The sequence below is a fragment of the Ictalurus furcatus genome, chromosome 26 (genome assembly GCF_023375685.1).
Source record: "Ictalurus furcatus strain D&B chromosome 26, Billie_1.0, whole genome shotgun sequence".
NCBI classification, from domain to species: Eukaryota; Metazoa; Chordata; class Actinopteri; order Siluriformes; family Ictaluridae; genus Ictalurus; species Ictalurus furcatus.
Genome location: NC_071280.1, coordinates 20,532,544 through 20,554,356, shown reverse-complemented (window position 1 = coordinate 20,554,356; position 21,813 = coordinate 20,532,544). Strand labels below are relative to the sequence as shown.

The window sequence follows — 21,813 nt, the reverse complement described above, 5'->3', positions numbered from 1 at the left end:
AATTTTGGGTAAAATCATGGCCAAATATCTTCAGCAAAGCCTCACTCAGGGGTAACAACTTAGACCTAAACGACTTCTACATTCACTGCAGATAAAAGAAGAAAGCCCAAGGTTGGGTAGAGTTATAGCCAAATATCGTCAGCAAAGCCTCACTCAGGGGTAACAACCTAGACCTAAAAACGACTTCTACACTCACTGCAGATAAAAGAAGAAAGCCCAATTTCGGGTAGAGTTACAGCCAAATATCATCAGCGAAAGCTCGATCATGATGAACATCTTAACCACAGGCAACTAAATACCACCTCCAACTGAATACCATCTCCACAGCCCATTGAGAACTCATTGAGAACCCACAGCTCGTGACCCACCAACTGAAAAACCTAATTGAGTTAGGCTCGTTTAGACTTGTTAAATCAGCAGACGCCAAGCCGGGGTCTGCTGCACGAACAAAAGCTGTGCTTAACAAGCACCAGCCCATGCATCTCCTTGGTCCCCTATTCAGTCACGCAATGGATTATTGTGATGTGGGGATCATTGTATTCTTACCAAAACCGAACCCAGCCAGAGCCTTCGGACCAAGCACACTATCTGAGTCAAAGCAGCCTTAGTCGTTGGTGGACCATGAGCTTCGACGACGATCATGTCCATCGACCACACCTGTCCAGTCTCCTGCCCTTTTGACTAAGGGATAGAGGGACTGTTGGGTAGGTGAGCAGAAACAAGCCCAGACAGGCATGGTGAATGTACTGCCCAGACAGGTAGTCCATTCTTTATTCTGCTTAACCTATCATTCCGACATGCTGGATAAAACCTGGCGGAAACCCATCTCAACCCGACACCGTCACGTGAAAACTCAGTGTTATGGAAGAAACAACCAACAGGAAAGAAGGAAGCCCATTTTCGGGTAAAATTATAGCCGAATATCTTCAGCAAAGCCTCACTCAGGGGTAACAACCGAGAACTAAACGACTGCTACATTCACCGCAGATAAAAGAAGAAAGCCCAAGGTCGGGTAGAATCATAGCCAAATATCGTCAGCAAAGCGTCACTCAGGGGTAACAATTTAGACCTAAAAACGACTTCTACATTCAACTGCACAACTAAGGGCCGACAAGGTCTTGCCCAATTCCCCCCACCAAAGCCTGAACCAGGGGTTATAGCTTAATCCTACATAAATAAACAAATTAACCCTAACCGTATCATAATCAAACACTGCCATAATCGTAATCTAACCTAATTACAACCAAATCATAACCTATCCCGCACCATAAATAGAAAAAAAAGTAAATAAACAAACAAATAAATATATAAATAACTTAAATAACTTAATTTAAACCTAATCCTAACCTATTTATATCCTAACTACAACACATTATAACCTCAATCTCAAACCACAAACTATCAGCATAAATAAATTAAATAAATAACCTAACTCCTCAAATAACTTCTCATATAATGCTTTATCAAGGGATTTAATAAATACCTTAGTGTGAGCACGTCGTATTCCTCCCCAAGTTGTAGCTGATCACACCGGCCGTACCGCGGAAAAATATTAAAAAATTATCCAACTCGAAGCGAACACAACACCCTGGTTAGATTAAGACACAGTACGGAAATGTAATCGCTGCGAAGATTTAATTTTATAATAGTTATTTTGCGCGATTTGAAGCGTTTTACCACGCCTAAAAACCGGAAGTCGGAGCGCACTTTAAACATAGAGTTCTCTCCGAAGCCTAGTTAAACCTCAGACGTCACTAACGTAATGTCTCTTCATTGGATCCAATACATATTACAGCGGGGACACGTGGGGTGGCTCTCAGACGTTCACTTCCGCTGGCCGCGCCGACCGTACCACAAAAATATTTTAAATAATAAAATTATCCGTTTCGAAGCAAAATCAACACCCTGGTTAGATTAAGACACAGTACAGAAATATAATCGCTCCGAAGATTTAATTCTAAAATAATTGTTTTGCGCGCTTTGGAGCGTTTATCATGGCTAAAATACCGGAAGTCAGAGCGCACTTTAAACACAGAGATCGCGCTGAAGGTTATTTAAACCTCTAAACTTTACTCACGTAATGCTTTATCAATGGATCCAATACATATTTCAGCGGGTGCACGTAGGATTGCTCCCACAGATCAGTCTCCCTGATCGCAACGTACGTACAGCGAAAAATATTAAAAATAAAAAATTATCCGATTCGAAGCAAAATCAACACCCTAGTTAGATTAAGACACGTTACAGAAACACAATCGCTGCGAAGATCTAATTTTAAGATGGTTATTTTGCGTGATCTGGAGCGTTTTCCCAAGGCTAAAATACCGAAAGTCAGAGCGCACTTTAAACACAGAGATCGCGCAGAAGTCCATTTAAACCTCAGAACTCCACACATGTATTTTTATGAATGGAATAAAGGCTTATTTCAAGTTAAAGTTCAATCACACACAAGTACATAATTAAATGAATGACCTAATTGTAATTTAATCCTAACCGGCTCATAACTTATCTGCAAATCCTTAAACCGTAAAAAAAACAAATAAAGTAGTAATAATATGATAATAGGTTAAATAAATAACATATAAATAAATAAAATAAGGATTATAATATACTAATAAATAGAATAAGTAAAAAAAATACTTAATTATAACCTAGTTTCGGCCAAATGAAATACCGGGTGATGCTGATTCGCTGAGACAGAGATTTATGCGAGACGGAGAGGATCATGGGCCTAACTAACTGAAGTTTAAACGCAAATATCTTGGCAACCGTTTGAACTATTCGCACGCAGTTTTTTGGTACTCGTACGTCGGATCCCAGTCTCCCCGTTGGCAACAAGTGTACAATCCGGAAAAAACTTGCCATAAAAGGAAAAACCGATCCTTGAAAGGGCCCAGTATGACAGGGCCACTCCCAAAGCCAAGGTGGTAGGGTTACATCAGTAGAAGCCTGATCACTCTCTGAGACTATTCTACTCGAGTAAGGTACAGAAATGATCTGCTGACACATGCTTAATCCCAGAGGAATCAACCCAATAGAAGTTTTATGGTTTCCTGAAGGGTTCCAAATTCTTGTGTGGAGAAACAAGTAGGGTCAAGCCATCTGCTGGGTTGTTACCTGCCCAGGGTCATCTAGGGGTGACGTATTGCGCGGGACCTACGTCTGGACCTGTGGTTTAGTGTTAGACTTAGTTATAGGCTCAGTTCTGGTGACTTGGGAAACCTTGCGGTGTTAACAAAAGGCATTCCGATCTGAGCAAGGTAAGTATCCGGTACCTGACATTTTAAGCACCGTTCGTACGCCACGCTTTGTAATAACCAAACTTTTTTAGGGTTTTAGTCAAATTTGGCAATAGAACAGCATTCAAAAGCTTAATAATTAAATAATAAAAATAAGTATAATAATTAATTAATTAAATAATTTAAAAAAACGTTTAAATCGGTCTCTGGTTTAAAATACCTGAAAAAATAGTTGGAACAATAGTGGCTTAATTGACCCAATCAACATATTTTAAGTACAATTGCCTTCTTAAAAAGTACTCAATGCTAACAGGGCTTTAAAAATACAATCAGTAGGTTATACAAATACTAAGATCACATTAGAGTAAAATAAATGAATGAATGGATGAATGAATAAATGGGTAATTAAATCAAACAAACCGAATAACATAGGCCCATTTAATCAAACTATTATCTTAAAACATGCCTTAGAAGAATGTATTGATTGTCTATGGGACACAGGCCGGGGAGTGATCGACCCACGGCTGACCGCCTCAGATGAGGGTGTATAGTGACTAAAGGCCTGAAACATCCGATGAGTCTGAGGAGCACTACTGATGATGTGTCCTAAAATTTAGTATAATAAATAAGTACATAGATAAATTCTACTCAAGTTTGTGATCAATCCAAACAATAGATTAACGGAATTAAAAAACCTAATCTGAACTGTATGATAACTATAACGCTATCATAATCATAACCTGACCTGATTTTAACCTAACTATAGACCGAATCATAACCCGTTCCAAATCTTACCTAATCTATAGAAATAAGTGAATAAACAGTGTAAATTGTAACCTAAATCCTACCTTATCAAAATTATAACCTAAACTAATTACAGCCTAATTATAATCTGAACAAACTCCGAATCCCCCAAACCCTAAACCTCTCAAAACCCTAAAATTCTAAAACTTTCTGAAACCCTAAGACCAAGCCCAACCCTAAGCCCAAACCCAAGCCAAATCGCAAGCCCAATCCGAACCCCAAGTCCAACCACAACCCTAAGCCCAAGCCTAAACCTGAGTCAGAAGTTATAACTAAATACCATTACTAAAAACCAGAATCAAGAGTCATGTAATTCCGACACACAGGACATGGGCTTCGGGAAACCAATCTCAACATTAGACCAACATATAAGAACCCACAGTCATCTGAAATATCTGAAAACTGTTCCTATCCAAGCTTGGTAGGAAGTTGGGGTCAGTTATGTGGAAATACTGCGCAAACTGAGCAAAATAAATTGCATTAATATAATTTTCCTTGAATCACCTTGTGGTTAAACCTCCATCCATCCATTTTCTATACTGCTTATCCCACTGGAAGAGCATGCAAACTCCGCACACACAAGGACATAAAAGAAATAAAATTATAAACTGCAAATTTAGTTTGGTAAAAAGAAGAAACTTTACTAGACCTAATAATGACACAGAATATTGTAACATATTTTAGAAAATAAACTATAATTATATTCACAAATAGAACAAAGGCTAATTGTGATTTTGAAGTTGAAAATAATTTTACTATGCATTGATTACAACATATATACATATATTGACACTGTATTGAAAGAAATAAAGATTATTACCAATAGATTATTCAAGAGATTAATTATTTAAAGATTTTAAAAGTGACTAAAAATGAGATTAATTATACCCCAACATTTGTATTCAAAATAATAGACCAAATATGCTCAAACATAGAGAAATATCTTAATCAACCATCTACAGAAATTGTATTACAAGAATGTTGGTAATAAACTCTATAATAATAATAATTTAAATATGTGAAAATATATTAATATATTCCACTGCCAGTACTGAAACAACAGATACATGGTGAATAACGGCAATTTGATATGATTATAAAAATTTGTGATAATAGATAAAAGCTGAAGTTATGTTCTGTGAAGAGTGTGTGTGATAGTCAGGAGTCCTACACACAGAAGGACGAACCATGTTCCAGCATGAAACATAGGTGCACCTGATGCTGAAACACACACACACACACACACACACAAACACAAATTAGATAAAAGCGTTAGATAACATTTGTTTAACATCTGCTTGTATGTCATTACACTAGGACTAGGTATCATTTAAATTTCACTAATTCATTTATTCATTATCCTTCTACTTTTCCTGGTGTGGATGGCAACACGATGAGAAGGTCATCCCCAGCCACAGATTCCAGCCTCTCCCCAGATATTTGCAACCCAACTGTGACGCATAATTTCTCCAGCAGATTCTGGGTCTGCCCCTGGGTCTCAATCCAGTGGGACGTGCCTGATATAGCTCTATCGAGAGCCAATTAGGGTGTGTTCTTTTAAGGTGCCCGAACCACTTCAACTGGCTCCCTTCAATTCAGTGAAGCTGTGACTCTGAGGCTCTCCTGAGTTCTTGAGCCTCTCACCCTATGACAGTGAGTAAGTCCAGCCCTGCTGGAACCTCACTTCCATATTCCACAATCATATTCTTTTGCTTAGTTCATGACCATAAGTGAGAAAAGAGACACTGAAAATAGACTGACAGCTTCATCCACAATCTGAGCTCCTGTTTCATCACCACAGACTGGTGTAGCGACTGTAACACTGCTGATGCTGTAAAGTTCATCTGTAAATACTGAAATCAAAACAACTCTTCTTTTGCTTAAAGGCTTACTATACTATTAATTTTTTTATGTTCTAGGATGGAATATGCATCATGTACATGTATTATGTGACAGTTGCTAACTTTAGGCATCTGGTGCTGGTATTTTAACTAAACTTTAGCTGATAGCTCTTTGGCCATCATATCAAAATTACAAGTTTCCAGGAGTAACATTTGAGCATGAGTATTGTTCTGACAGTCCCATTTGGTAATAGTTTATTAGTACCTAGCTCTAAATAACTGAATAATGTGGATCATAATGATACAATAAACAGAATTAATAATGAAATCATATACTTTTTATATAAAAAATATTCAATAAATGTAGAACTGAACACTACGCTGGTGATAGGGTAAACTATGGCTTACTGTAGCAGTGTTCTATTTGGTAAACAATGTTCTTACCCTGAGCTGTGGTATTGGCAGAAGTCGTTTGGTTTGTCTGGCTGGTGATGACAGTAGTGATTGTTGATTGAGTTGTCACAGGGGGGATTTTGCCCCCAGTCAGGCCAATGTTCAGGGTGTTCAACTCCGATTGGTACTGCTGAGCCACCCAGGACTGAACCACTGAGGAGTTCTCAAACAGCTTCAGATCAGGCAAATTCACCTGAAGCAGACCTTGCACTGTGCTTACATTTAAGGCCTGAGATACACACAAAAACATCACATTTACATTTCACATTTATGTTTATATCATTTGGCAGATGCCCTTATCCAGAGCTACTAACACTGATCTCATTTATACAAATGAGCAGTTGAGGTCTTTGCTCAATTTGAACTCACAACCTTCCGATCAAATATTAGTAACCATTTTTTTTTTACTAATTACATTTTTGCACCAAAAAACAACAAACCTTAGCTATTAAGCTAAACTTTGCAGTAAAAAGGCAGCACCTCTGTGGTCATATCTGCTAAAACAGCTGTAATTATATTTCATACCATGATAACAGCAGGGTTTAGATTCATGAAGGTGGTGATGTCCATGCTGACATTCTTGGTAGAAAGAGATTGTATATCTTGCACAGGTGCACCACCTACACACACACACACACACACACACACACACACACACACACACACTCAAAGTTATATTAAGTTGGTAAGTTTGAGTAATATCAAAATAGATTAGAGCTTGTCTTTATGATTTTGTGATTCAGCATCAGCAAGAACATTCTTTCACTAAATTTATTTTATTTATTTTTTATTTTGACCCCATTGCCTCCCAATTTTACCAACACCCATCAACTAATTAGCCAGCTCTTCCTTTTAACATGACAGATATAGGGTAGGGTGAAGTTTTGCACATGCTTGCTCCAAGACACATGAAGCCAGGCAATAGCATCTTTTCAACCTGCTGCTCATGCTGCATCCCATGGTTGTGTAACACACTCAGAAGAGAGATCAGTCTGCCCTCTTCCACATACATAATGTCTCAGAGATGCCCAAGATTGACTAGCATTGCTCTGGTTGATAGAGAAGAGAGCTTGTCTTTATGAGTATGCCCCTCCCACCCAGAGAGCATTGCCAGTTTTGATCCCTCGGAATCCCTGCCACAGATGGCAATGCAACATAAGGCATGGTTACTTTGTAAAATGTTATGGCTTTACTGCTCTAGGAAAATTCACAAGTTGTCTGTACATGTGCATACATGTTGAGTGTTTTATTTTTGTTAAGTGAATGAGTATTTAATCATGGTGTTTGGCTTTGTGTGTTGAAGCTTGTTACCCAGGTAAGGGCTGATGAGCTGGTAATATATTCTGGCAGTACTGCGTTGTCCACTGAATGAGGAGTTGCTGATGATGTACAGAGCAGATTTCTGTTGAATGGAACATGAGGACAGATCCAGAGTGTTTGCATTCCTGCACAGTGGGAAAAAAGTACTTAGAAATGCATCAATACCATTTTTTTCAAGACTGAGTACATAGGGGTGGTGAACTGGCAGCAATATCATATGATGATTCATGATATGATCACCATTATTTTCATGTTAGTTTTCAGGACTATTGTGCAAGATTCCTGAACAGAGCAACCAAACTAATTTCCCTATTGATGAAAATGTAGCTCTACAAGAAAACATAACCTCACAGAAAATATATCAGAGACTACTTAGAACAAGGTACTTCTTCACACAATTTGAATACATTCCACATCCCAACAAAATGTAAACTGTTTTAGAATGTAATGAATTATATCTAAAATGAAAATGTGAGTCATAATGAGGATCAGCTTCTTTTTTTTTTTTTTAAAGTTTCTTAAACTTCGGTATTATATGCATGGCCAGGTAAAATAAAGCAGCATAAGTGATGTCTTTCCAATACTGTTTTCTTATAAAGAGTGCCTTTTTCAAAAGAATAGGTTATTGTTTGCTTTAGCCAAGCTTCTGGCTGCAGTGCTGTTAGACTCACATGCAGTCCCTGTGTCAACTGATTTTTGGCATACTCTTTAGAAAAGTCAATGCAATGTCTAAATTTGATGCATACCCAATGCCTTGCATTGATGTCATGAATTGTTCGATTGGTTAGGCACAGCTCACTTTTATTCAACAACGGATTTAACCAAGGAGTATTGGCAGATTCCACCTTTTCCACTCCATTTGGGTTTGGTTTGTGTGGTTTTGATGTCCCATGGGCAGAATACTCTGCCCACACAGTGCCAGTGTTGCTGCTTATTTAGATGACCATCACTTATAGTAATGATTAGCAGCAGCATTTACAACATCTGAGAGTGGTCCTCAGATCCTTGTGATAGGCAGAACTCACAAAAAAAATCCAAAGTGTGTGATTGGATGGGTGGAAGTACGGTATCTGGGCCATGGGCAGGTGCATCCCAAAATTGATAAGACAGCGGCAACCGCAGCCTGACCAAGACCCAAGACCAAAAAGGGGGTGAGGCAGTTCTTGTGGATGGCTATTATCGTAGGTATGTACCTAATTTTTCCACATCACCAGCCCACTGACTGACCTCACTAAAAAGGGAGCACCACATCTGGTCCAGTAGATGGAACTGTGTGAGTGGGCTTTTTGCCAGGGGGTATGTGGTACAGTGGGTGTGTGGTTGAGCATCAGCAGATATTGGAGAGTAGGCAGGTTGAACTGGCACGTGTGATATTTCTCACCTGTGTGTGATCAGAGCAAATTTACTTATGTGTGGCTTGTTTATGTTTTAGGTTACACCACGAATCGGAAGGAGAGAGCTGATCTGAACTATGTGTATTTCTTTTTGTGCATGTGTGTGTGTGTTGTGGTGACAGGCCGGCGCACAGGAAACAAAGATCGCTCCTCCCGCGACTGCCGCTGTGGCGTGGAAGAGACAGCTCCGCTTCAGCGCCACCAAATGTTTTGGACGGCCAGAGAGCACGTGGCGGCGGGGCGGGGCTGCCGACACACCCACGGCTCGTGAATGGTGCACCGCGCGGAAGAATTCCACCATCTAGCAAGCGAGGGGAATGTATAAAAAGGCAATATTCCCCTCGCAGAAGAAAGAGAAGTCTCTCCGAGCATGCGACTCCGATGCGAGTGACGGCTCCAACCCCCCAGCTGTAACCGCCGACGGCCGAGACCCTTGCCCCCCGGTCGAACTTGACCCCCCCCCCCCCACACACGCACCTGCACTCCCCTCACCGATAGACTTAAATAAAGATCACTGTACACAGAACACTGAAACGGCCTCCTGTGTGCCTGTGCTCCGCCCACCGCTGGCTAAATCCCCTACAGTGTCCACAAGTGAGAAAATGCTGAAAAGCACTCACAGGAAAAAAAATAAATAAATAAAATAAGCACAAAGCTTTGTAAAAAGTCACCTGTCCCCCATGTCCTCCATCACAACCACACACGCCAGAGTTTTACAGTGTGCACTTTAGTAGTCCCCAATTGTAGTCCCCAAACTGAATATCCGGGCTTTAAAAAAATACAAATCTGAGTATTTGTTGTGTCTATATTTGTGTATGACTGCATATACATGTGTACTTACTTCAAGCTCTCAGCAGTGATATTTTCCAGTACATTGACATCCAAAGAACAGATGCTGGAACCAACTGCATTTATTTCAGTAGTGCCCAGAGTGTGATTAGCTACGCTCAGATACCTTGTAATCACTGCTTTACTCTACAAAACACACACAAATACCTCTTTTAACAAATACATCCATAGAAGTACTGACATGTTAGTTTCTTAATGTCACTAGCTCTATTTAACAAGAAATCCACAGTTAGAATTCATTATCTGATGCGATCTACTGTACCAGATGTAAATCATAGTTCCCTCACGCTCTCTCTCTTTCTCTCTCTCTCTCTCTCTCTCTCTCTCTCTCTCACACACACACACACACACACACACACACACCATCATTTTTTTTATTACCATCTCTGGTGCCCAGTTTCCATTATCTGAGTTCATCAAAGAGGACAGTGTGTCGATTATGGTAATGTTCCACTTTCTGATGTCATCAATAGTTGCCACATGAGATGTGGGGCCCAGTAGCTGTAGCACACTATCATTTAGGCCTGATGGGTAGATCTATAACACACACACACACACACACACACTTATTACCATCTCAAACACCATATACAACCTAATAACTGTTCACCTCTGTCCTACAGCATTTATATGTCCAGTGGTCAGTGTTGCTGACCTGGTTTAACTTGTTTAGAATGACGGTCTGCAAACTGGTGTCCACCACTTTCTCAGTGATGGCTGCCAGGTTGTCTTGCAGGACAGTGATATTCAAACACAAATCAAACTGAGTGGAGTCATATCCCACAGGAAATGATGCGTCTGCAATTGTCACAGGTGTGATGGTGCCAGTGGTGCATACTGAGAAAGAGAAACAATTCACAGACAGCTCTGACAAACACTGAACATGCTCTGCAATCCTAGACCTGTCCCTGGCGTCTTTTTGGTTTTTGCGCTATTAAAGGCCACCTTTAATAACAAAATCACTTCATTGTGTCTAGGGTTGTCTTACTGCTTTAAGTACTGTTACCTGCAGCACGACGGACTTTGGACACTTTGGAGTTGCATTCTGTAAATAAATTCCTCTGTTTCTGTATTGGGGTCTTTTGATTCCTCAGGAATGGCATGAATGTCTTCAGAAACGTCTTTTTTAGATCCTACAGGCACACAAATAGAAATTGCACAATAATTGTAATCACTGGAGAATGTCTATTCTAAATAAAATGTTACATAAACACATATAAATTGGAGATAAATAGATAAGAAATAAGAAAAAGAGCTATTGAATTTTAAAGTACATTAAGGCTTTATTTTGGTAAAGATTTACATACAGAGCTGATCTGTCCCCAGAAGTCTGATTTGAAATAGAGAGGCAGGATGCTCAGCTGCTTCAGAGTCTGCACATTCCACTTTAAAGGATTACTGTTTAATGACAAATAATGCCTGAGTTTTTATGCATATTTAACACAATATAATACAACTCTATATATGCACATATCACTTTACAATAGGGCATGCAATTAAAGCTCGGACGATACTAAAAGATTCATCACAGTTAAAGTTATGCAGATGTTTGCACCAGCTGAAGGTAAATACCATCAAAGCCTAATTTGAACTAATTTGAAATGGCCAATAAGTTTGAGTATGAACTATTAAAACTTAATGGTTGTACTAAGTTTAAACATATCCTTAAGTTATGAAGCAAAAAAAAAAAAAGCACCGTCCTGCTATTGTGTAATGCTTGCTGTAATTAAAACAACTGAAGAGAGTGATTCTCTTCAAAGTGAACAATTCTACCTTATGCAGAGCAAAAAGAGCATTTACCCCTATATTAGTATTTTGCTAGAAGGATTTCATCTGTGAATAATTTTTTCATGGTCTGTGATAACTGGACAAGTATAATTCATAAAAATTCAGTTTCTGTAATGGAACATATACTCCTGGGCTAAAAAAAAAAATTGGCCAAAAATAGATAAAGTTCACTTAGTGTCACGATCTCGCCAGCAGATAGTGCTGCAGCGTCGACATGCACGGGCGGCTGCAAAGCGCACGCGTGCACGAGATTACGGAATGAACTGTTTCCTATGGACACGTGCCTTTGTTTTGGTTTTGTTCTCTTCCTGTTTAAGCATTGGTTGATGTTCGAGGGTGTGTCATTATTGGTCCTAGCTGTTTATGTTCAAGTGTGATTATGTTTGTTATTTAAAGCCCTCGTTTTGCTGTGCACTTTGCGCAGTATTAACTGAATGAATGAATGTTGTGGTGAATACATTAAGTCTGCTAAGCGGTCTTGTTTTCGTGTCCTGTTCATGTTCCATGCCTCGAATCCAGTTTTATTTTTAACCTCGATTATCTCTTCCAGTATAGACCGCGCTTCCTGTTTATTGACTGGCTGCGACCTCCTGCTGCTTGCATTGCGCAGTGTAGTCCCCCAGCAACGGGAAGACCCAGTAATCCAAGTGGCTCTGCTGCCTGCATAGCATAGTGTAGTCCCCCAGCAGCGGGAAGCCCCAGTAATTCGGGTAGTTCTGCTGCCTGTGTAGTGTAGCGTAGTCTTCTGGCAGCGGGGGCGGGGGAAATTGCGCGAGTGGCGACGTGGCACGTGGCCGGGCTTGCTGCAGCAACTCTCTTTGCGTTAGAAGGCGGTCGATTTGAGCCAGTTGATCGTTTATCTGTTTACTCTGTTCCCAGAACGATCGACACCACTCCTCAAACTCAGCAGCTCTGGCGGCGTTCATGTTGATCTGCTGCTTCCGCATGGTAGACGCAGTTTCTGTCACGAAACAAGACTAGAAGCAGAAGCAATCACAGATCAAAGTCTTTATTTGTAAACTGAAGTCAATAAACAGGAAGCGCGGTCTATACTGGAAGAGATAATCGAATCGCATGGAACATGAACAGGACACGAAAACAAGACCGCTTAGCAGACTTAGCGTATTCACCACAACATTCATTAATTCAGTTAATACTGCGCAAAGTGCACAGCAACACGAGGGCTTTAAATAACAAACATAATCAAGTTTGAACATAGACAGCTGGGACCAATAATGACACACCCTCGAACATCAACCAATGCTTAAACAGGAAGAGAACAAAACCAAAACAAAGGCACGTGTCCATAGGAAACAGTTCATTCCGTAATCTCATGCACGCGCGTGCTCTGCAGCCGCCCGTGCACATGGACGCCGCAGCGCCATCTGCCGGCGAGATTGTGACACTTAGTATGATGATATAGCTTTTCCCTTTGACCTCTATAATGTTTAAGCCTTGTTGGTAAACTTGCAGACAGCTTTTTATTTTTATTTTATTTTTTACTTTATTTTTATATTGTACACCCAGACATGTTTTAGTTTTAATTTTACATCAAACATAAAAAGTATCATGATTTTATCTTTGTGTACAAGAAGAAAATATATTAAATTTCCCTGTTTCTATAGGTTTTCCCCTAACAGGTCACTGCAGAAAAAGTAAATGAGCAAATGGTAGCACAGGAGTTCTCAAAAGTGCATTTGTTTAATTCTTGCTAATTTGACCAATCTGACCAATGATTTGTTGTTAACATCATTAAAAGCTTAATATTTTTACATTTTAGGCTTGGCCCATTTATTTTGTCCAGGAGTATATAAATGGGAGGGATAATACAAACTACAACGACAATTTGGCAGTTTTTATATCAGAGAGTAGCTAGCTCTTACTATGTAGTGCAAAATGTCATTAAATTGAAATAATGGCAAAATACACTACAAAAGGTTTAGCATTAATATAATGTTACTTTATTGTTCAGTGTGGATGAGGATCCAAATATGAATTAAGTTTGTAGTGGTTAGCTCTTTTTTGGTTTGTTACCAAAATGCTGTCACAAAAGAGCACAAGCAGTGGAACAGAACAAGTGGATACCAGTATAAAATCAATGATAAATTGAGTTACCACTTTATTGTAATACACAAGCCTTTTGATTTTGTTAATTTATCCATTGCTAAAACCGCTTAACCAGCTCTTTGTGCCTCGACACATTTCAATCATGGATGTACAGTGGGGTCCAAAAGTTTGAGACCACTAGTAAAAATGCTTGGCATTCTCTTCCAATTTAACTCCAAATGTTTTCATTAAAGATGACATTTTCAGCAACAACGTGAGTGAAAAGCAGAATCTTAGGAATATTTATATGAATTTCTGTCATATCAAAGCAAACCAGTGACTACATTTCCTATACTGACTGCGGCCTACAAACATGGCCGCCATGGACTACACTACACACACACACACACACACACACACACACACACACACACTCCCCAGAATTCTAATCACACACATCTGTTGCCAATCCTACACTCACTCTATATTTGCATCCGTCCTAACCTTCATTACGTGGAATACATGACAATTTCAGAGTTTCTTTATATTCAGTCTGTCCGCTTTTTGCTTTAATGACAGTGTGCACTCGAACACATGCTTTAATGGACTCATAGAAAATCTGACCTTTTGTACTAAGGAGTTAACATGGTCAATATCATAATTTGCTTAAATTTAAATAGTGACCTAGAAATTGTGCAACATCTTGAATATTGAATAAACTATCGATATTCAAAATTCTAAAACGTTTATTTTTTTAGACTTTATTTCCAGTTTTTAAAAAATCCCAGTTTCTCAATGAGGTCTCAGACTTTTGGACTCCACTGTATACTGTTTATAATGTATCATGTTTGATTGGCTGGTGAAGGTGAAATGGAGCACTGTTTGTGACAAAGTTTTAATCTATTATCCCCTTAAACAATACTAGTCACATAACTCAAGTATCTCCAAGGCAACCAAATTTCTGATGAGTTTTAAATGAACTCCTCTCAGCTTTTGTTTAGAATCAACCCAACAACACTTACATCCAGCTGGTGCAGCTGGCCCCTGAACCTTTTTTGTACCTCTGGTCTATTTTCAGATTTTGCTTTAAGCTTTCACTCTCACCCATAAGTGGTGTTACCACTGAGCAGTAGTGACTGTACAGCAGTGATCTGGGAATCAGAAATATCGCCACAGTTCTTCATTTTCTCCAAAATGTGAGGGTCAGAGTTCTCAATGTAGGAGGAGTCCAGAGTGCAGGCCATATTCCCCAGAACCTCCACCTGATCCCTGGTCAGACTCACACCAGATATACCCTACAACATCATAAACCATGCAATAAAGTCACGCAGAGGCTGATTTCTGATGTACAGTCAGGTCTATAAGTATTTGGACAGTGACACAATTTTAATATTCTTGCATCTGTACATCACCACAATAGGTTTGAAATGAAGCAATCAATGTGATGTGTAATGTGATTGAAATGTAGACCTTCAGCTTTAATTCAAGGGGTTTAACAAAAATATTTCATTTACTGTTTAGGAATTAGAGCTATTTTTTTGCAGAGTCCCTCCATTTTGACAGGCTCTAAAGTATGCGGACAAACTAACAGTCAGAAATATTATGATTATTTTTATTACATGGATTTTATTCCTTTTATTCCTTTCCAGTCAATAACTGCCTGAAATCAGAGTTTCCTCCCTTGAGATGCTTTGCCAGGCCATTACTGCAGCTCCCTCTAGTTGCTGTTTGTTTGTGGGTCTTTCTGCCTTCAGTTTTGTCTTCAGTAAGTGAAAAGCAGCTCAACTGGGTTGAGATCACTGGACATTTAAGAACATTTAATGTATTTGCTTTTTGAAGCACTCGGGTTGCGTTCCTGGTAATTTTTTTTTAGGTCATTATTCATCTGTACTGTGAAGCACCATCCTACAAGGGTTTTTTTTTTTTTCAGTTAATTTCAGTCAATTGACTGAATCTGAGCAGAAAGTAAAGCTCTGTACACTTCAGAATGCATCCTGCTCCTTCTATCAGCAGGCACATCATCAATAAACACCAGTGACCCAGTTCCATTGGCAGCCATAAATGCCCATGCCAAAACACTTCCTCCACCATGTTTGACAGATGATGTGGTATGCTTTAGAACATGCACCCTTCCGTTCCTTCTCCATATTCTTCTCTTCCTATCATTCTGGTACAAGTTCTGATACAAAATCTTGCATCAAAACTGGTCAGGCTGTTTTTACAGGTTTATTAATTTTTTTTTTAACAAAGTCTAATCTGGCCTTTCTGTTCTTGAGTGTTACCAGTGGTTTGCATCTTGAAGTAAACCGTCTGTATTTACATTCATGAAAATTCACATTGACATAGATAGTCACATTGACATAGACATCTTTAGATAACATTTAGCGTTCCCAACAGCTACTAAATGCAAATTCAATACTTTGAATCAACTCCAGACCTTTTATCTCCTTAATTTGTCATGAAAAAAGGAAGAAACAGGCCACACCTGGTCATGAAACTGCTTATCAGTTAATTGTCCAATTATTTTTGAGCCTGTGAAAATGGAGGGATAAAAAGTGGCTGTAATTCCTAAACAGTTCCTGTAATATTTTTTATTAAACCCCTCGAATTAAATCGGAAAATCAACACTTCAATCACATCTTGATTGCTTCATTTCAAATGCATTGTGGTGGTGTACAGAGGCAGAATTATGAAAATTGTGTATGTAGGTGTGTATGTTAGCGAGCTATCCTGTGTGATTTAAGTGAATGAGTCTGTTGTATGTGTGAATTGTAAGGATTACTCTGATACAGTTATTACATGTTATTAAGTTACATGTATTACATGTTATCTGTTACATGTTATTAAATGTTTTTAGAAGATTAAATTACATCTAATGTTGTATTGGCTATAAGCTAGCATCTTGTTACATTAAAGGACAGGGACATGCAGTGTAAATGCCTTGTGCTTTAAGAAATACGTAAGATGTATGCAAGGTTTCTGAAATTTTTTATTCCTTTTCTCTTAGCAGTTGGGCTTCTGGGTCTCATACTTATGGAGAGTTCAAAAGCTGCTACGGTATTTCTATAGCATTTCAGTTCCAATAATCGGTGCATGAAATAATTTTTTATAAACGTTTTGCATTCTAAGTAATTGCACAGTTTGTATGTGTGCTTATTACCAGGCAGTCCCGTGCATTGTTGAACAGGGTGGCTGTTTTGTTGAGGACACTTGATGGAACAGAGAAATCTGCTCCTCCCAAAGCAGTGAAATATGATCTGCAATTGCCATGCTGCACTTTGTCATACCTATATTACACACACACACACACACACACACATGTAAAAGCATTACATATAATATAGGGTCAGTCCATCTCAAGTGGTTCAATAATTGTAAAGTTGGATTCTTGATGGTCAAGCAACCTGTATTGAACCACTTGAGATGGATTGACCCTATATAAAACAATTTTAAACCTAAACATGCAACATGGCAACCAGCATGGGTAAATACAGTGTGAACTTTTTTTTTTTACACACCTGTAATAGAGGAGCATGTCAGTAGGGACATCAGTGAAGTTCACAGAGTCTTCTTTCATGTTGTTGTACATGCAGGTCAGCTACAACAGAGAACACCTTGAATTATATACCATTACATTCAGCATTCTTTTTACTTTACTTTAATTTATCACACCACTCTCATGGCATGGATAACTTCAAACAATCTCATTTTATATGTATGATGCATGTTGAATGCTACACCAGAATTTGCCTGTGTTTTTCAGAGGTTCTTCCATGGTTGAACCTAGCTGGCTAAAGTAAGGTAACCTGACAGAGAATGTATGTAATTTGCTAAAAACAAAGTGTTAGCTGGTTAGTAAATTAACCAGCAATATTCAATCTGGACTTCAATCTGTCTACAAGAAACAAATTTTACTGTTAATGCAAAATGCAAAGTTCCTGTTACCTCCCCGGAGATTTTCCCATAACGGCACATTTCCAAGTGTTTGATTTCTCGTATGCCATGGGAATTTGCCAACAATTACAATGTTTTTTTACTAATGAAAAACACATCGTAATATTATCCATTTATAGTTACATTTAATGTTGTGGAATGTCAGTGAAACAAGTTAGTTCCTGTTCTCACGTATAATGTAATTATATACATTTATGGCATTTGGCAGACGGCGACCGATTTGTCAGATTTAGGTTTAGACTTAGGGTTAGCAACTTACAGAAGTGATGTTACTATAGAAATAATAAAATATTAGAACATGCAGATTAATATAGAGCTGTAATATGCCTTTCAGCTGACACTCCATTATAACCATGCATTTATAGAAAATTAATCCTGATCAGATTTTAGAATTCAACTGCAATGTAGTATTATACATTTTAAAACATGAATAATCTTGAACAACCTGATATAAAACAAGTGTATTAAATGTTCAACTGCTAGAATTCATGACTGAAATTAACTCATTTTGGAAGAATATCAGAGTGTATGTACCTGAGCCTCTTTCAGGAGGACCTTGTCTCTGCCTGCACGTGGTCTACAGGCTGTCACTAGATCTTTGGTTTTTTGCTGTGGGAGAGACTGAACTGAGCTGCAGGAGAATCCCTGCAGTACTGATGCTGACAGACTGTGGGGAGAAACCAACAAACACACAGACACATGCACACACACACTTGAACGCCTCAATTTTCAACACCAAAAAAGCATGCGATAAGCCAATATATTATAATGCTTAGCTGGACCCTTACAGTTGTTGCTCACACACTGTGGTCTTATTCTGGCAGTATATATTTATACAATAAAAAAAAAAAACATGTATAAGAATGGGTTTCTAACTCACTCTTCTGGATTATCACTAGTATTGGCCACTGCACCAAACAACATCATAGCCTGGTAAAAATCAAACAAAAAATTGAACAGTTATTCATTTTTACACATATCAAGAGTCCACAAGCATTATCTAAAATACTTGATTGTGTGTGTGTGTTTTGTTACCTGTTCATGACTCCAGCTCTTGTTATTAACGAGTGAAATCTCAACAGAGCTCAGTGATGACAGTAGAATAACTGGGATATGCATGACCAATGCATCTGGGACATTCTCTATCACTTTGGACTGGTCTGCAGAGATTACCTGTAAGAAACATGGAAATATACACGTGTAATTACGTTATATCTATCTATCTATCTATCTATCTATATATATACATATATACACGGGTGGTGGTGGAGGGAGATTAAACTCAATGCTGAAACGCTTCACTGCTGCTACTTCTGGTGTAAAATTTTAGCAGTGCAAAGATTACAGAGCTTACAAACTGAAGTTTTGTCATCATTCCACACAAGACATTTTCTTTACAAAATCGATGTGTTTTCCCACCCTCTTTTTATTGACAGGATATAATCGGCCCTGATCATCGGATGTTTTTAAAATAGCCTTTGCATTGGTACATCTCTAATAAATATATAAAATTATGCATGTGTGAGTGAGAGATGTGTGTACCTGCTGGACATAGGTTTCTTGTATAATAACTGGTGCTGACAGAATGTTATTGATGAATGTTGGATTCTGGGATAAAGACAGAAGCTGAGAAGATGGGATGCTGGAGATGGTTGCAGAGGGAACGCCACCGATGAGTGTTCCCAGAGATAACAGAGAAGAGGCACTGCTGATCTGTTAAGCAAAACAATAGCCAATCAGAAAAACTCAACCTGAAGATTACCTGTTCACTTTTACTTGCATGCTATATATACACCATATAGGAGTTACAGCCCTCTATAAACATAGTCTACATTTGAACTTGACAAATCACTGCTTAGTTGCTTGGTCATCTATGTAGGTCTGCATCATTATGAACATTTACAAACATGTGTGCTACGAAAGGCAATTGATTCCAGATGTGGGATTTGCATCTGGAATCTGTCCAGATGACTCCCAAGTGTTGTAAGTCAAGTAACTCAGGGTAACTCAAGGTGAGGTTTCTCCACTCCACTTCATCAGTTCTACTGAATGGTGAAAAAAAATCTCTGTGGCAAAATACCTGGCAGGAAGACACTCCCATATAATAGAATTTTTTTTTTCGTGTTTTGTAGTCAGTAGTTTACACTCACATTAACGCCTGCACTAATGATGCTCTGGATGAGGGCATTTTCTTGGCCCTGGTCCCAGCCTCTGATGTTACTGAGTGTAGGCAGAGCACTGTTTATCACATTGTAGGGGGCGGAGCTTATCTGGCCAACAGTCAGGCCAACACTCTGGCTGCCAAGCAACTGAATTGCAGGTGCTGACACACTAGGAAACTTTTCCACCAGTGCTGCTGTGATCTAAGAAAGATGGATAACTTACACTGTTAAAAAACGACTGATTAGACATGCTCATTCAAATGGTAGAAAATCTGGTACCATTATTGGGATTGGTATTTAAAATTGACTGATTACCTCTGGATTGGTTTCATTGCAGAATTTGTTGATGCCCGACAGAATGATCTGACTGTCTGCATTTCCAAGAGGAACAAATGCAGAGGCAGGAGCTTCACAGAGAAGTCCACCTGGTAATCTGCACACAAACACAGACACGGAGTCTGAATATCTGCCCATATACATAACAATAATGAAGAACTTGATACAGTATGTCATGTTAATCAAGAAACTGCGCATTACCATTTTTCTAATCTATATATTAATTTCAGTTTTTGTTGTGTTCTGTAGTGCAGGCGTGTCCTAATGTAGACCACTAGTGATTTTTTTTCTAATTTAATACAATAATTTTGTATTTTGTAATTTTATAACGTAAATTTACTAATTAAATTATTGACAACTACTTCAGTGAAAAATAGAATCTTTGAAATATTTAAATTAATTTCAGATTTTCATAGTATTTGCTATGCCCCCTATTTGATTTAATGACAGTGTGCACTTGAGCTGGCATAGACTGCACACATTTTCGCAAAAACCTTATCCTTAATCCATCAGAATGTTGTCTGTACAAATGCTTCAATAAAAGAGTTTAGACATGAGGAAAATCTGACCTTTTTTAGAAAGCAGTTAACATCACAAATTTCAATTTCAATATCACAAATTTGCTTACATTTAAATAGGGTCCTAGAAGTCAGAAGCAGAATCTTGAATAGTCAATATTCAAGATGTTAAACATTTAATTTCTTTGTTGTAAATATTTTTTAATTCTCACCTTCTATTTATTTCCAATTTTAAATGAAAAAAATCCCAGATTTTCGGACTCAGACTTTTGGACCCCACTGTATATTACAGGGTTTCTATTAGCTGGTTAAAACTGGTATTTGACCTGTAAAAACTCTGCATGATCGTCAAATTCAAATCCTGCTGGATACATTATGAAGTAAAAATAGTAACTGAATATCTTTTCTCTTTTGATTCAATAATGTATGTCTCTTTAAATGAATAAAGATGGTATGCTGAAAAAAAGTCACTGTTTAAATGTAGTTGTTTAAGCATGTTGCCACTGGGGGTTGTATCACTACCTACCGCTAACCTGTAATTCATATAGTCACTGCTGTGGAATCACTGGTTTATATACACTCTATTCAAGTCCGAAATGTAAAATTCCTCATACTCAGTCAGAAATGACTTAAGTACATTTTAAAGTTCTAGTTTCTTCTCTCTACTGACAATCACTGTACAATCGTGACAATGACAAAACAGTTGACTATTTAAAATTTCATGTTAAAAGCAGACAATTTTGATCAGCTTAATCGAGACAGTGAGGAACATGGTCATGGAGACATGATCCTGGTCCAGCTGCAAAAAAGCAGAATTGTCATTTGAGAATACATTTGAGAATATGCATTACAAGGAAACGTTTCCTTGCTTCATGCTTCCTCTGATGCATAAATTAAATGGTAAATGGTCTGCACTTATATAGCGCGTTTATCCAAAGCGCTTTACAGTGTGTCTCATTCACCCATTCACACACACCAATGGTAGCAGAGCTGCCATGCAAGGTGCTAACTTGCCATCGGGAGCAACTTGGAGTTCAGTGTCTTGCCCAAGGACACTTCGGCATGTGGAGTCATGTGGGTTGGGAATCGAACCGCCAACCCTACGATTA

At 38.6% G+C, this 21,813-nt stretch overlaps 2 protein-coding genes across 2 annotated transcripts in view; both read right to left on the bottom strand.

Moving 5' to 3' along the window:
• Window positions 1-3,924: 3,924 nt before the first annotated feature.
• On the bottom strand, window positions 3,925-14,920 carry LOC128601865 (mesothelin-like protein). The gene is made up of 10 exons (XM_053615275.1): window positions 14,839-14,920; window positions 11,208-11,298; window positions 10,907-11,033; window positions 10,556-10,737; window positions 10,282-10,437; window positions 9,893-10,026; window positions 7,649-7,782; window positions 6,863-6,957; window positions 6,329-6,566; window positions 3,925-5,264 (listed from the first exon to the last, which is right to left on the bottom strand). Exons 1-10 carry the CDS (start codon window positions 14,916-14,918, stop codon window positions 5,173-5,175), a joined length of 1,329 nt encoding a protein of 442 aa, XP_053471250.1. The 5' UTR covers window positions 14,919-14,920; the 3' UTR covers window positions 3,925-5,172.
• Window positions 14,921-15,013: 93 nt separating this feature from the next.
• LOC128601853 (uncharacterized) overlaps window positions 15,014-21,813 on the bottom strand; it is a 28,968-nt gene continuing 22,168 nt past the window's right edge. The window contains exons 41-48 of the mRNA XM_053615249.1: window positions 20,166-20,283; window positions 19,839-20,051; window positions 19,231-19,401; window positions 18,724-18,861; window positions 18,569-18,618; window positions 18,223-18,355; window positions 17,253-17,332; window positions 15,014-15,029 (exon numbers count right to left, since the gene is read on the bottom strand). Of these exons, the coding sequence (XP_053471224.1) occupies window positions 15,014-15,029; window positions 17,253-17,332; window positions 18,223-18,355; window positions 18,569-18,618; window positions 18,724-18,861; window positions 19,231-19,401; window positions 19,839-20,051; window positions 20,166-20,283 (919 nt within the window). The remainder of the gene's footprint in view (window positions 15,030-17,252; window positions 17,333-18,222; window positions 18,356-18,568; window positions 18,619-18,723; window positions 18,862-19,230; window positions 19,402-19,838; window positions 20,052-20,165; window positions 20,284-21,813) is intronic.